Genomic DNA, 12118 nt, shown 5'->3' with positions numbered 1-12118 from the left:
CTTCTGGATGTTGTTCGTGACGAATACAGTGAAGAACTATTGCAAGGTATTCAAAACTTGTCACAATTCATGCGAAACGTCGTCATCAGAGTCATGCTATTCGTGGATATCTATATCGTCCAGCATGCTCATAGCAGCATCCCCACTTACGTGTTCTCACAGCAGTTCTTTTACTCAATGACTCAGCTTGTCTTTGGGCAAGAAATTACGACTGATAATCCAAACTTGCTTGACGACTTACTGGATTCCTGGAATTCAGTCAAGACACAGTATCCTGCGCTCATTTACCCAGTGAACAACTTCAAATATTATGCTCAGACACTTGCATCCGCCTGCATCGTCATAAAGGACGCTTACACCAATATCATCGTGGAGTACTTCCAATCCAGGGTTGAGAAATGTATTATTTTTAAGTTACAAAAGTTCGTACCAGTAAGCATCTTACGACCGTCATCAGTCATCCTTCACATCTTGCTTATTAAATGATATTTTTATGTAGGCAATGCAAAAGGATATAGCATCAAAATTTGCAAATGATTACTTATATGAGATCCTTGCCGGTGAGAATCCCGTGATGCCACGATATCTTTTACCATGCTCCATTGAAATTGGCAATGCGATACAAGAGATTTGGATGGAATTGATGCCATACATGCCACGGCCGTGTACTACCGAAGAAATGGCTGCAAAACATGGCAATTTTATACCCGCGTTACATTACATTCTACAGCAGTATCATGACGAGCATCAAGAGACGCCGCATATCCAAGAGTTACCCCGTCTAATTTCCTTGGTCCCTCTGCCTTCTCGAAACTGGAGATTAATCGACATCAATGCAGAAACACTGGCTGGGCTACTGAAAATGCCTGTTCCACGGACATATAATCAGCGTCTGACGGTTTTCCAAACTGTTTTCAATCTTGACAAATACCGCTTTTTCAAGTAAGTTATATTAAGCCAACATTCGACAGTGATAGAGTTCTTACAAATGAACTAGGGACGAAGGCTGCATGTTCACTAATCAGATCACAACAAATGGCTATCAGACTTCTTTTCACTTTGCGAGAAGCAAGAAAGAAAGGGCAATCGAATTGGAACTGGGCGATTTTAGCATTAATGAAATTTCATCATATTACCGTCCTTGTGCAGTTGACCCTGGTCGGCGAGATGTCTTCAATGCGTCCTACGGGTGTGGGTCAGAAGTCCACGAAGTAAGAAAATGCTCAACAGCGGAGTACTACGGTATGAAGGGGTCAAAACGAAGAAACCAGATGCTAAGCAAGGAGAAACGGCGACTTGGCATTGAATATATCGAATCAAACTTCCCCACAGGGAAGACCTCCAATGCAGAAATGTTTCTTCATTATGTCAGCTATTACCTTTGGCATCTAGAAACATTACTGGATTTTTACAATTACGAACGGATTGCAACTACACGATTCCGAAACTATCAAGGAATACAGCGCGCTAGAGCTGAAATGGCAAACATATTGAGAAACAGTGGCTGGAAATATAGCAAGAGCAGAAGAAAAAGAAAGAAAAAGAGAAGAAATAAGAACAGACAAGACAGAAAGAAAACAAGAAAGAATCGAAAAAAGTTTAAAAAGAAGTCAATAAACGTAGGAAGGTATGCCATTAGTTGTAACTGACGGATGCCTGATTACTGATCACTTCTAATAGGCTACCATCCCAACCAATTTCAGCAATCCGTTCCACGCTTGATATGGAGAGGGAGCAGCCACCAGCTAAAGAAAAGAAATGGAGGAAGGCCAGGGTCAACTGTGATAATAATGGAAAAATGCCTCTTATTGTTTTTGGATCGGGAATGTTTGGCAAGGACGGCGTGCCCTTGAAAGGCCATCAGTCAGGCGTGGTAGGTATTCTATGGAGGGAGCTCAAGAAGAGGGAAGCCAACGGCGAGGTTGCTGTCGTTAAAATCGATGAATATTTGATATCCCAAGTACGATCAAATTGGCAGATATCATGGTTAAAGTTACTGAGAGAGAATAATTAATAGATATGTCATGCTTGCTTATCGCGAACTCTCGATAACATGATCACGGACGACGGCGTCAAGCACCATGGGATCCAAGTCTGCAAAAGCCGTGGGACCCTATGGAACCGAGACACCAATGCATCCAAAAACATGTTCTACATTGCGATGTGCATTTGGTCAGGTCATGGGCGGCCTGCACCTTTCGTCCGAGCGAATATCACCACTGCGAATGTGGGACCCTAACGGGTTTAGATCTCTACGGTAGGTCCATTTAATTGCCTGCAGTTTACAATATATTGATAAATATTTCGTTTAGTTATCGGTAAGTCACGACCTACACATCCAATGTCGAAGTTTCACTCATCGAGAGATCATTTGCGTTATTCGGGGTGCCCGCATCGCCTCGTAAGCAAGTTTGGGCTAAATGGCAAGTGTGCACGAACTCTAATTCGAGGAGAATATTTATTAATTTCTTCCCCCATGGTCCAAATTTGATTCGAGTACGATGCAAAATTGATACTCCAAACGCAAATGGTTCCGGAAAAAACAGTAAAGTAATCCAAAGTCCACAAAATGCTCCCAGTCGGCATCAATTTGGCATTCACATGTCCCTGTCCGCTATTTACACGGGAATCCGATTTCTATTCCGTGTTTCGTCTCGACATCAGCAGGCGAGACCATGTAGATATGAATAAGAAACGTTCAGTGTATTGTATAAGTATCGCAGTACTTGATGATAGCTCTTTAAAGGCTAGACAGTGCGTCGTTGCCACGTGAATGGGCTGCTGCAGCTCACTTATGCATAGACAAGCTGCCTTCATTGAATTTTTGAATCGAAGAATAATGATTTATACAAACATAGTGCAACAACCAGTGAGCGTAAGGAGCATCTACCTATCCTATCTAGAGGGTATGTAGCGCATAATAGTTTTCCTTTTGACACGCTTGAATTACATAGTTTGTTTCTGCCTGAGTTTGAGTTGAGGTTGGACAATCCGAACTGGTAACAGTTGCTCCAAAAAGCGATGTGTCAGCTTAAAAAGCACAGGGCTCTTTTCCCCACAATTCCACTTCCTCCACTCAAACTTTTCTTAACATGCAGATCAAAGGAAATGCCTTCATTGTCACCGGCGGGTAAGTGCATTGCTCACAGCAGAGTGCAAGGTTATAGCATATATATACCAAGTTGGCGTATTTTTCTATTTTCCGTGCCAGCGGTCTTGGACAAGCAACCGTTCGTGAACTTATTGCCCGTGGCGCTAAAGTTGCGGTAAGCATAGCACATGGCTATCGAGTATTTAAAACGTCAAATAGTTACTTACGTAACTGTTCTGAATAGATTTTTGATTTGAACGATGAAGGAGCGTAAGTAGCAGATCCGGAAAAGCACATGAGAAATAGTGCCAAAGTAATAATGCACAATGTAGCCAGGAACTCGCTAAAGAATTGGGTGAAAATGCGTTTGCTGCAGGAAAGGTTGACGTTACTTCTGAGGTGAGTTGGCTAAGAGCAGCCGTCTAAATACGAGACAATGCGAGTATTTAACCATTCATTCATTTATCGCAGGAAGCTGTACGTATCGCCATCGAAAAGACGGTTGCAAAGTTTGGAAGAATTGCTGGAGTTATCAATTGTGGTGGTGTGGCAACGGCTGCCAAGGTAACAGACAAAACCGAATATTTAGTCGGATAGAATACTGATAATGCTATCTAGACTGCTCGACGAGGCAAATCCTCTCACACCATGACTGTGGACCTCTTTGACTTTACTGTTCGAGTAAATTTGATCGGAACCTTCAATGTTTGTCGTCAGGTCGCACAGGTGATGGCAAACCAAGATGCCTTCACAGAAGACGGTACGTCGGTAATCGTTTCTCTTGTTGGTTATGGACCCGCTGATGTATATCCAAAATCAGGAGAACGTGGTGTTATTATCAACACTGCATCGGTTGCTTACCAGGATGGACAAGCTGGTCAAGTAGCATACTCGGCTTCCAAGGGTGGCGTTGCTTCCATGACTTTGCCAATGGCTCGTGATTTGGCCCCTGCTGGTATCCGTGTAATGGCAATTGCCCCTGGCATTTTCGGTTAGTACTTGCTTTGCAGTACATATCTTATTGCTACATATGTCTCATGCCTATTTCTTTAACAGAAACCAACATGACCGCCATGATGAATGAAAAGGCAAAGAAGCAAATCTTGAAGGATTCCATATTTCCAGAAAGGTACGTACAAATCCCAATCTTTTGTGACGCCTTCCATCCGTTTTTTAAATAATGGTTTTGATTGCAGAATGGGTCGCCCACATGAATTCGCTGGATTGGCATGCCATATCATTGAAAACGGTATGCTCAGCGGTGAAATTATTAGAATAGATGGTGCTAGCCGTCTTGGTAAATTGTAAAAATGTAATTTTAATACTGTTTTCACGAATATAATACAGTTTTTCCTAAGCAATCACTCTAACTTTAGCGTTTTGTTGGATCTTCTCCGGAGCGTGAGATAGATTGTAAAGTTCATCAATCAAAGCTGATCTGAAAGTGCCTGGACCATGAACATCCCCACGTTTCGCCGCAATCTCCGATGCAATAGTAACTGCCAGAATGCTGTACAGTGTGCGACATTTAGTGGAAGCATATCTAGTATGGCTTATTTTGTGATCTGCACTTACCCAGCGACAGTTGCTAGCAGATAATCATCGCGGTTTGCTTTGATAAATGCAGTATTGTTAGCAACTGCAAGATAGCACAAGGATTTTTGTCATGTACCTGCAGTGAAGCATCCGACAATAGATGCGACCATACAACCGCTTCCGGTGATGGTTGATAACAATGGGTCTCCATTCTCAACGACATAGACGGTCTTGCCGTCAGAAATATAGTCCTTTGGTCCGGTCATGGCGACAATGCAATCTGACGGTCATGATTTTTGTTAGTATTTTGCAAAATGCGAGCAGCAGCTAAAGATAACATACTCTGCTTTTGTGCCAGTTCCTTGACTGCAAGAACAGCGTTCTCTTCGCCGCCGTTATCTCCAACAGAATCAACGCCTCGAGATTTTCCGCCACGGCCTGCAATAGACAAGATTTCACCACCGTTGCCCTTGATGACTGTCAATTTGCACTCTGTCAGGAACCGCTTCGTCATTGCTCGTCGGAAACCAGTGGCGCCAGCGCCTACTGGATCAAAGATAACAGGGTTGCCATGCCGAATATTCGCGTGGGCTGCAGCGATCATTGTATCAGGGTCATTCAAAGTACCCATGTTCAACACCATGGCACCATTCACGGCTGCCAGATCATCCAATTCCTGGCGGTTCATAGACATGATAGGCGATGCTCCCATGGCCAGGGTTGCATTTGCATTATCATTAATGACGACGTTGTCTGTAAATAAATGTTAGAATCCTGAACTCTAATAGGCTTTATCCAAAATACTTGCTTGTCATATGATGGACCATAGGGCATGCATTCTTGACCTTGGTAGCAGCCTGGACTGCAAAAGCAACCGCTTTATCAGCAGAGCTGGTCTGCGCCGGTTTAATGCTAGATTTAATAATCTCTTGGAATTCGGAGCACACAGCAGTCGGATCCGGAGCTGCCATAATCGCGGAGACAATAGCCAAACCGTCAAGATGGTAATTCTCGCCGCTAGAACCAACGAGCAATTCTTTAGAATTTTCAAGCTTGACACCACCGATGGCAACCGTGTGAATAGGTGTGGGAACCAATGCTTTCAAAATATCTTGAAATACGTAAAGTTAGATTACTTGGGAAAATCGGCAAATCGGATGTGTATCATTCACCTTTCACGCCATCAATGCCCAGTGTTTGCTTTGTGAGCTTTTTGGTGGCAGTGTCCCAGACAGCACCGATGCCGAGATAGTCAGCGCCGCCCTGCACGGCAGCCTTGGCTTCTTCAATCGTGTTGACTGAAACGCCAATGATTTTTGTATGACCGAGAATTTGGCGTGCCTGGCTCAATGGCATATCGTCTTGGCCGATATGCACACCGTCTGCGTCAACAGCCAGCGCGACGTCCAAACGATCGTTAATTATGAGAGGTACATTGTAACGGTGGGTAAGTTCTTTGACTTTTCGAGCTAGCTCGATGAATGGGCCCGTGTCGGAATCCTTCTCGCGCAGTTGAACAAGGGTTGTTCCTCCCTGCAAGGCACGTTCGATCTGTCCGAGGAATGTTGCTCCTTCAGGAACAAGTCTGCTGTCAGTGACCAAATAGAGCGAGTAGTCGACTTTCTTCAAGGCCATATATGCAAACGTCAAAGCGCGGGGATGATGAGAACGCTTTGGCACCCAGCAGTCAATCAAACAATGTAGATCCCCAAAAACTACCCGCGTCTCCGGATCAAAGCGGATCAAGGATTTTTTTATTTTTTTTTTATGAGGGCCTCGGTGGGTTGTTAAAGCTAGCGCGAAGATGGATGTGTATTTGTGGCCTACACAAAGTTTCTGTTTTCTTTGAGATCCTCTTTTGCTGCCTGCACCATCTATTTCAACATGTGCCCCACTTACAACATGGTGGTATGCTACCTAGAGGCTTCGAACTATTGAGCTTGAGTATGACGAATACATGCATCTCGCTGGGATGCTTCAAACGGTGAATACAATTGCGTAGCATTCTCCAAAACGTGTGGTTAACAGGCTCGGCAGATGTGGTGAAAGAATTTTGAGAATGGATTTGTACTCGATAGATCCAAATTACGGCTGATCTGTGTAGCATTTATATCATACATGTGTGCCTTCCACCTGGTACAGGTGCTGCGCAGGCTACAGCTTTTTCAAAAATTGTTGGCGCATTAATCCACAAAGTAAAATTGCACATTTATCGATTTATTTTATAACAAAACATCATGAGAATGTGCCAGATCTGCAACGCAACAGGGGATCTTTTGCTTTATCGTATTCCAGTCGATAGAACATTTATTCACATTTAGGACATTTTGGTGACGGCATTGTTTGACTGTATGGTCTCCTGCTACCTTTTATCAAAGAAATACGTGACAATTTAATCAGTCACAATGATATTAAAATAACAATACAAGAAGGGTGACAAAGATGTTTTAAAATCCTGAAAGTCTAGAAACGCCCATACCATCTGATTACAGCAAATGAGAATGATGATATGCAAATGCTTACGATTTTCACAATTAAAGTATTCGACCAAATTCAACCAAACAGCCTTATTGCATTACGGAGACCACCATACTTAATTGCTGTATGCACCGGTATCTGCTCGCAAAAGAAGAGACCCAAACAAAGTATACAGCTGTTATACATTGACATGGAAAGATAGGACACATGAGAAGTGATGATTGCATACATACGATATCACGAGAAGAGAAGTGATAAGTCGATGGGCATTCATCCTTGCACTCTGCATTCCTTCATCAATGTAGTGAGCTAGTTCTTCAGGTTCTCCACGGCGAGTATATATGCATTTTTTGATGATCACTGGAAGCAATCTTTATGACTTACCTCTTTCTGGCAGGCACCATGAAGTTTTATCTTTCTCATTCAATATTTGCAAGAACAGTTTCTACATGCTGAACAGGAAGCCTTTGTCGACGTAGTCATACAGCACCCGGGCTACCCCTTCCCGCCTCTGTGCCTGGTAAACAAGTTGATAATCTCTTTGTAGACTAGGCTATTTCGCAGGGACGTTTGACGCGATCGAGCTGCTGACTGAAATTGCAGCAAGGGTTTTATTAATGCAGGTAAGCAGCTGAAGGAACCAGTAGCGGGTATAGTTTAATACTGTTGTGAGTTAGAGGTTTTCTAGCGTCATTTATTTCTGAACTATTATAAATTCCTCCTGTCAAATCGTCTATGACAAAGAATCTGTGAAGCTCTCTTTTTCGATGTTTAATGAATTCCTAACAATACCAGTTCCATTCACGATCGCTATGCGGTATATTATCATGGGGGCTGTCACGCATGTGGCACCAAGTTTTAATTTCTGTCACGCGCAGAGTCGCGGGGAGCGCTTTTCTATAAGGAACTAATAGAAAAATACTCTAGGTGACAGTACTTCCTGACAATTTCTCTGGAAGATCTCGAGTCCACGCAAAGTCACATACATTTTATCTCGCTACTTCCATAATAATCGTCCGTGCAGCGCTACTTTTGCTGTTTATTTTCTCACTTGTTTGATTCTGAATTATGCCTGCTCCGCAGCCCGGTAGAAACCTATTCCGGAAAGGGATATATTTGGGTTCGTGATTAATTATCAATTTTTAAGCATCCACGAACCTAGGGTTGAAGGATGTTTGTTTTCCATGGATCGACGGTACCAGTACAGGATGGCAACTATATTGAATGACCATGCATCCTGGAACGATATGAAATGTCCGCTATGCTTCGAATTTGACTCGTGTTCCTTTAAAGTATCAGAAAGGTACAAGCAGAGTTCGCCCACAAAGAAATAAGAGTCAAGCATTTGATACAAGTATATGTTGATTTAAATACGATTCAACCAATCTATATTAGTGCTGTACTTGTAATAATATTCCAGGATTTGTCAAACACAACAACAATAACCATCTATGAATCAGCCCTCCATACCCTTATTCTCTGTTGTAACCTGCTTCATATCAGAGAACATCCACAGCATCGCAGACAAAAACCCGTGTCACAAGAAAATGTGGTATTCTCTCGCCGTCTCATTTGGATGCGAAAGAAGTTTTGAAAGGCAAGCAATAATCTGTATATGGTTCGTCTTTGTCAGAATAAGCTGGAATATTAAGGCAGCTACATGCATATCCGCCTGGCGTATTTCGAGCTTATATATGGATGCGTTCGCACAACATTTAATCATTTTGTTCCATGCAGTTCTCGTCCTTTCAGATCGCTTTCGTAAAGCATAGTTTTTGCACTTAGACACGCACACTGAAACATTGATTCACCCAAAAAATGGATTACATGCTGCGGATTATATTGATTTCCGCTTCAGATTCTTTCCTTCGTCATTTTTTTTTTCCATTCAAGATGATTTACTTCGATGAAGACTATGAGATTTTTGAAACTACATCTGCCATATTTCTATCTATTGGAATAGCTCCATATCCGGCGTTATTGATTGTAGCACTAAAGAAGGCTAAAAGAGTTGAAGAAAAACTCACAGAAGAGGAAGAGTGGGAAATGCATTCTTTACAAGGATGATAGCAGTGGTAAGTCTTGAAAAGCATGAGATGCCGAACAAGCTCTGAATTTCTTCTAGTTGGGAAAAAGCGACGTATGGATCCAGAAGACGACGCAAAACATAAAAGGCAAAATAAAGATGGCCAAGCTGCACGCCACGTGGCAAATGCCAACAGCAATGCTGGATCTATATATCAAAGTGGACACTCAAACTCAGCGTCAAGAAAGTCAAACAGAAAAGAGTACATTATTCAAAAGTCTGGCAAAGATCATGAGCGATTTACGAGCTGTGTTCCTTTCAAAAACGTTGTTGGGCCCGCATATCGTCAGATCCTCCAGCAAGCGGTCGTGCAGAGATCCTCACTTTTGCGTGAAATCCTGACAAGGGTATATATAGTTACAAACGGCTATATCATCGAATATGGCTACGCTCCGATTTCCACATACATTTTTTCGCAAACGTTCTGGTACTCAGTGTCAACTCATACTGGGTCAAGCCATCACAAACACCAATCCCAACTTTCCAGAAGACGTTAAAGCCTACTGGCATCGCTTCGCGCAGAATTACCCAAAAATTCGTCACACTCTCAATGTATCAGGATATTCAGATATATTGTCCGCCGCCTGCTTGGAGATGTCGACCGCTTACACAAATTATATAACAGAAAACCTGTAGAAAATTGTCGAAATCTGTATCTTATACAGACCAGAAATCCTTATACCGGTACTTTGCGTTATTCTACAAAGCTATCTGGAAAAGAAAGTTCTTACACGATCCTGATAGAATCTCCTATCCAAACAGCAGGCAAGGCGAATTGCTAATGAATACTTGTACGAAGTAGTTGCTGGTGGCGAGCCAGCACTCGACCTTCTGGAAGAAGCACCATTGGAAGTTGTCATCATTATGCAAGAAATCAAAGATTTTTTAAAGCCCTTGGCCCCACAGCCTTGGAGCATAAAAAATGTGTCAGCAAATCCCGGTCTATTCATCCCCGTACTATATGCAATACTTCAAGAATTCGAGCGAGAACATGAAGTAGTATCGAAGATGGGTACCAAGACCGCAACAAAGTTGTTTGCTTTAACTCCAAGACCCAATTTCCAATGGCGCTTCATTACCATCAATGAAAAAGCCCTTCGTGCTTACTGGCATCCGCAGCGAACATCCATTTGAAGAAATTTTCGATTTGACGAAATAGCGGTTCTTAACGTAGGTTTTTCCGGACATATCGTTTACACAACCTATTTATTCTCCTGGTTTATAGGGATAACGATGCAATGTTTACAAACCAAATTTCAACGGATGGTTATGCGGTGCATTTCCAGTTGGCGCGAGCGGCAAAGAAGGCGAGTATAGACTTGAAGCTGGAGGGCTTCAGCATGTCAGAAATCGAAGAATATTTTTCAGTATGCTCTATCGACCCAGGCCGGAAGCATGTTTTTACAGCCTCTGATGGTTACGGAGAAGATGAACACGAAATCAGGCAAGTGAGCAGGAAAGAGTATAGCGCCTTTATTGGATCAAAAAATAGAACAAGAGCATTGCAGAAGATGAAGAAAGCGAATGGCATCGAGCAAATTGAATCAAGATTTCCGACTTGCAAGACTGCCAGCGTCAATATTTATAATGAATACGTTGCATATACTTTTCAGCACATGGATATATTATTTTCATTTTATCCAAGTCAACATGCTAAAACAAGATTTCAAAATCTGCAAGGAAGACAAAGAGCTCAAGAAGAATAAGCGAACATCATCGTTAATGGTGGAAAAAAAATACAATGCTGAAAAACGAAAAAACAGATCAAAAAAACCGCAAAAAAAGAAAAAAATATCGACAAAAACGAAAAAAATACAAGCAATACAAACATTGTGGAAGATAGAAACTATTGGACATCATTTTTTCATGTGTATTGTAATCAATTCATCACAATTTATAGGACACCATGCCAGCCGATATCCGCGGTCCGTGGCACCTTGCTTGAAGAAAATAGACCTCACAAAGAGATGAAATGGCAAAGAGTAAGAGGAGTCTCAACAGGAAAGGACAAATGCCGCTGATTGTGTTTGGAGACGGTGTGTTCGGAAAAGATGGAGTTAAAATCAAAGGACATGAAAGCTGAATTGTCGGCATCCTATACAGAATACTTAAACGGCGCGAGGCGCGAGGAAAGGCAGTTATTGTGACCATTGACAAGTACCGTACCTCTCAAGTAAGGAACGACTAGCAAGTTACTAGTGACGAAAGCTAATATCAATCGACCTAGGTTTGTCATTCCTGTTTGGCGAGGAGCCTCCGCAATGTTACTACTGAGGATAGCATCTCTCACCATGGCGTCCTTGACTGTCAGAACTGCGGCATGCTGTGGAACAGAGATGTAAATGCATCTAAGAATATGTATTATATCGCTTCAAGAGTCTGGCAGGACTTGGCCGCCCGGAACCATTCTCAGACCAACATCAAATCAACCCACCACTGCGAATGTGACACCCGAAAGAGTTTAGGTTTTTACGGTAAGCCTTGCAGTTCATCCTGGATTCTGAATATTATTGAGGTACTAATATTGAGACTGCTTCTCTTCAGATGGCTCGGTAAGTAAAAGAGGATACAAGCCTATAATACCTGGATATTTTACTGATTGACCCGGTTGGCATTGTTTGGAGCAACTGCACTACATGGCAAATTTGAACCAATATGGTAAGTTTTCGTCATCCTTAGATCGACAAGAATATTTATTAATTTGGTTCAAAGGTTTAAATTTGTCTTGATTGTCGTGCAATTTGATGCTCCAAACGCCATCTGTTTTTAAATATGCAGTATGCTTAGGAAACTTGTCAAAGCAACAGGTTTTTTTCAGGCCCGAAACTGCTGGTTGGTCGGTTGGTGGCTGAACCTGGAATCTGGATCCCGAACATTTTTTGCGAATTCGATTTTTTTCTTCACCTCTCCCCTTTGAGCTTGGAACC

The 12118-nt window shown here is 42.4% G+C and overlaps 5 protein-coding genes across 5 annotated transcripts; 4 read left to right on the top strand and 1 right to left on the bottom strand.

Moving 5' to 3' along the window:
* Positions 1-69: 69 nt before the first annotated feature.
* On the top strand, positions 70-2239 carry VTP01DRAFT_3908 (uncharacterized protein; the record flags this gene model as incomplete). Its single annotated transcript, XM_069382531.1, has 5 exons — positions 70-432; positions 500-942; positions 998-1384; positions 1681-1960; positions 2018-2239. 5 exons carry the CDS (start codon positions 70-72, stop codon positions 2237-2239), a joined length of 1695 nt encoding a protein of 564 aa, XP_069235842.1.
* Positions 2240-3092: 853 nt separating this feature from the next.
* On the top strand, positions 3093-4399 carry VTP01DRAFT_3907 (uncharacterized protein; the record flags this gene model as incomplete). The annotated part of the gene is made up of 9 exons (XM_069382530.1): positions 3093-3130; positions 3212-3266; positions 3336-3361; positions 3424-3490; positions 3563-3655; positions 3710-3851; positions 3912-4082; positions 4148-4220; positions 4288-4399. 9 exons carry the CDS (start codon positions 3093-3095, stop codon positions 4397-4399), a joined length of 777 nt encoding a protein of 258 aa, XP_069235841.1.
* A 45-nt stretch (positions 4400-4444) lies between these two features.
* On the bottom strand, positions 4445-6262 carry VTP01DRAFT_3906 (uncharacterized protein; the record flags this gene model as incomplete). Its single annotated transcript, XM_069382529.1, has 6 exons — positions 4445-4601; positions 4667-4703; positions 4764-4907; positions 4970-5380; positions 5436-5738; positions 5800-6262. 6 exons carry the CDS (start codon positions 6260-6262, stop codon positions 4445-4447), a joined length of 1515 nt encoding a protein of 504 aa, XP_069235840.1.
* Positions 6263-9247: 2985 nt separating this feature from the next.
* On the top strand, positions 9248-10325 carry VTP01DRAFT_3905 (uncharacterized protein; the record flags this gene model as incomplete). The annotated part of the gene is made up of 4 exons (XM_069382528.1): positions 9248-9538; positions 9627-9743; positions 9828-9875; positions 9936-10325. The coding sequence occupies 4 exons, from the start codon at positions 9248-9250 to the stop codon at positions 10323-10325; spliced, it is 846 nt and encodes a 281-aa protein (XP_069235839.1).
* Positions 10326-10429: 104 nt separating this feature from the next.
* Positions 10430-11961, top strand: VTP01DRAFT_3904 (uncharacterized protein; the record flags this gene model as incomplete). Its single annotated transcript, XM_069382527.1, has 6 exons — positions 10430-10584; positions 11295-11364; positions 11419-11665; positions 11736-11747; positions 11816-11849; positions 11904-11961. 6 exons carry the CDS (start codon positions 10430-10432, stop codon positions 11959-11961), a joined length of 576 nt encoding a protein of 191 aa, XP_069235838.1.
* Between the last annotated feature and the right edge of the window lie 157 nt (positions 11962-12118).

This window comes from Rhizomucor pusillus (genome assembly GCF_041956525.1).
Source record: "Rhizomucor pusillus strain CBS 183.67 unplaced genomic scaffold VTP01scaffold_19, whole genome shotgun sequence".
Classification (NCBI taxonomy): domain Eukaryota; kingdom Fungi; phylum Mucoromycota; class Mucoromycetes; order Mucorales; family Lichtheimiaceae; genus Rhizomucor; species Rhizomucor pusillus.
This window is presented reverse-complemented; position numbering and strand designations above follow the sequence as displayed.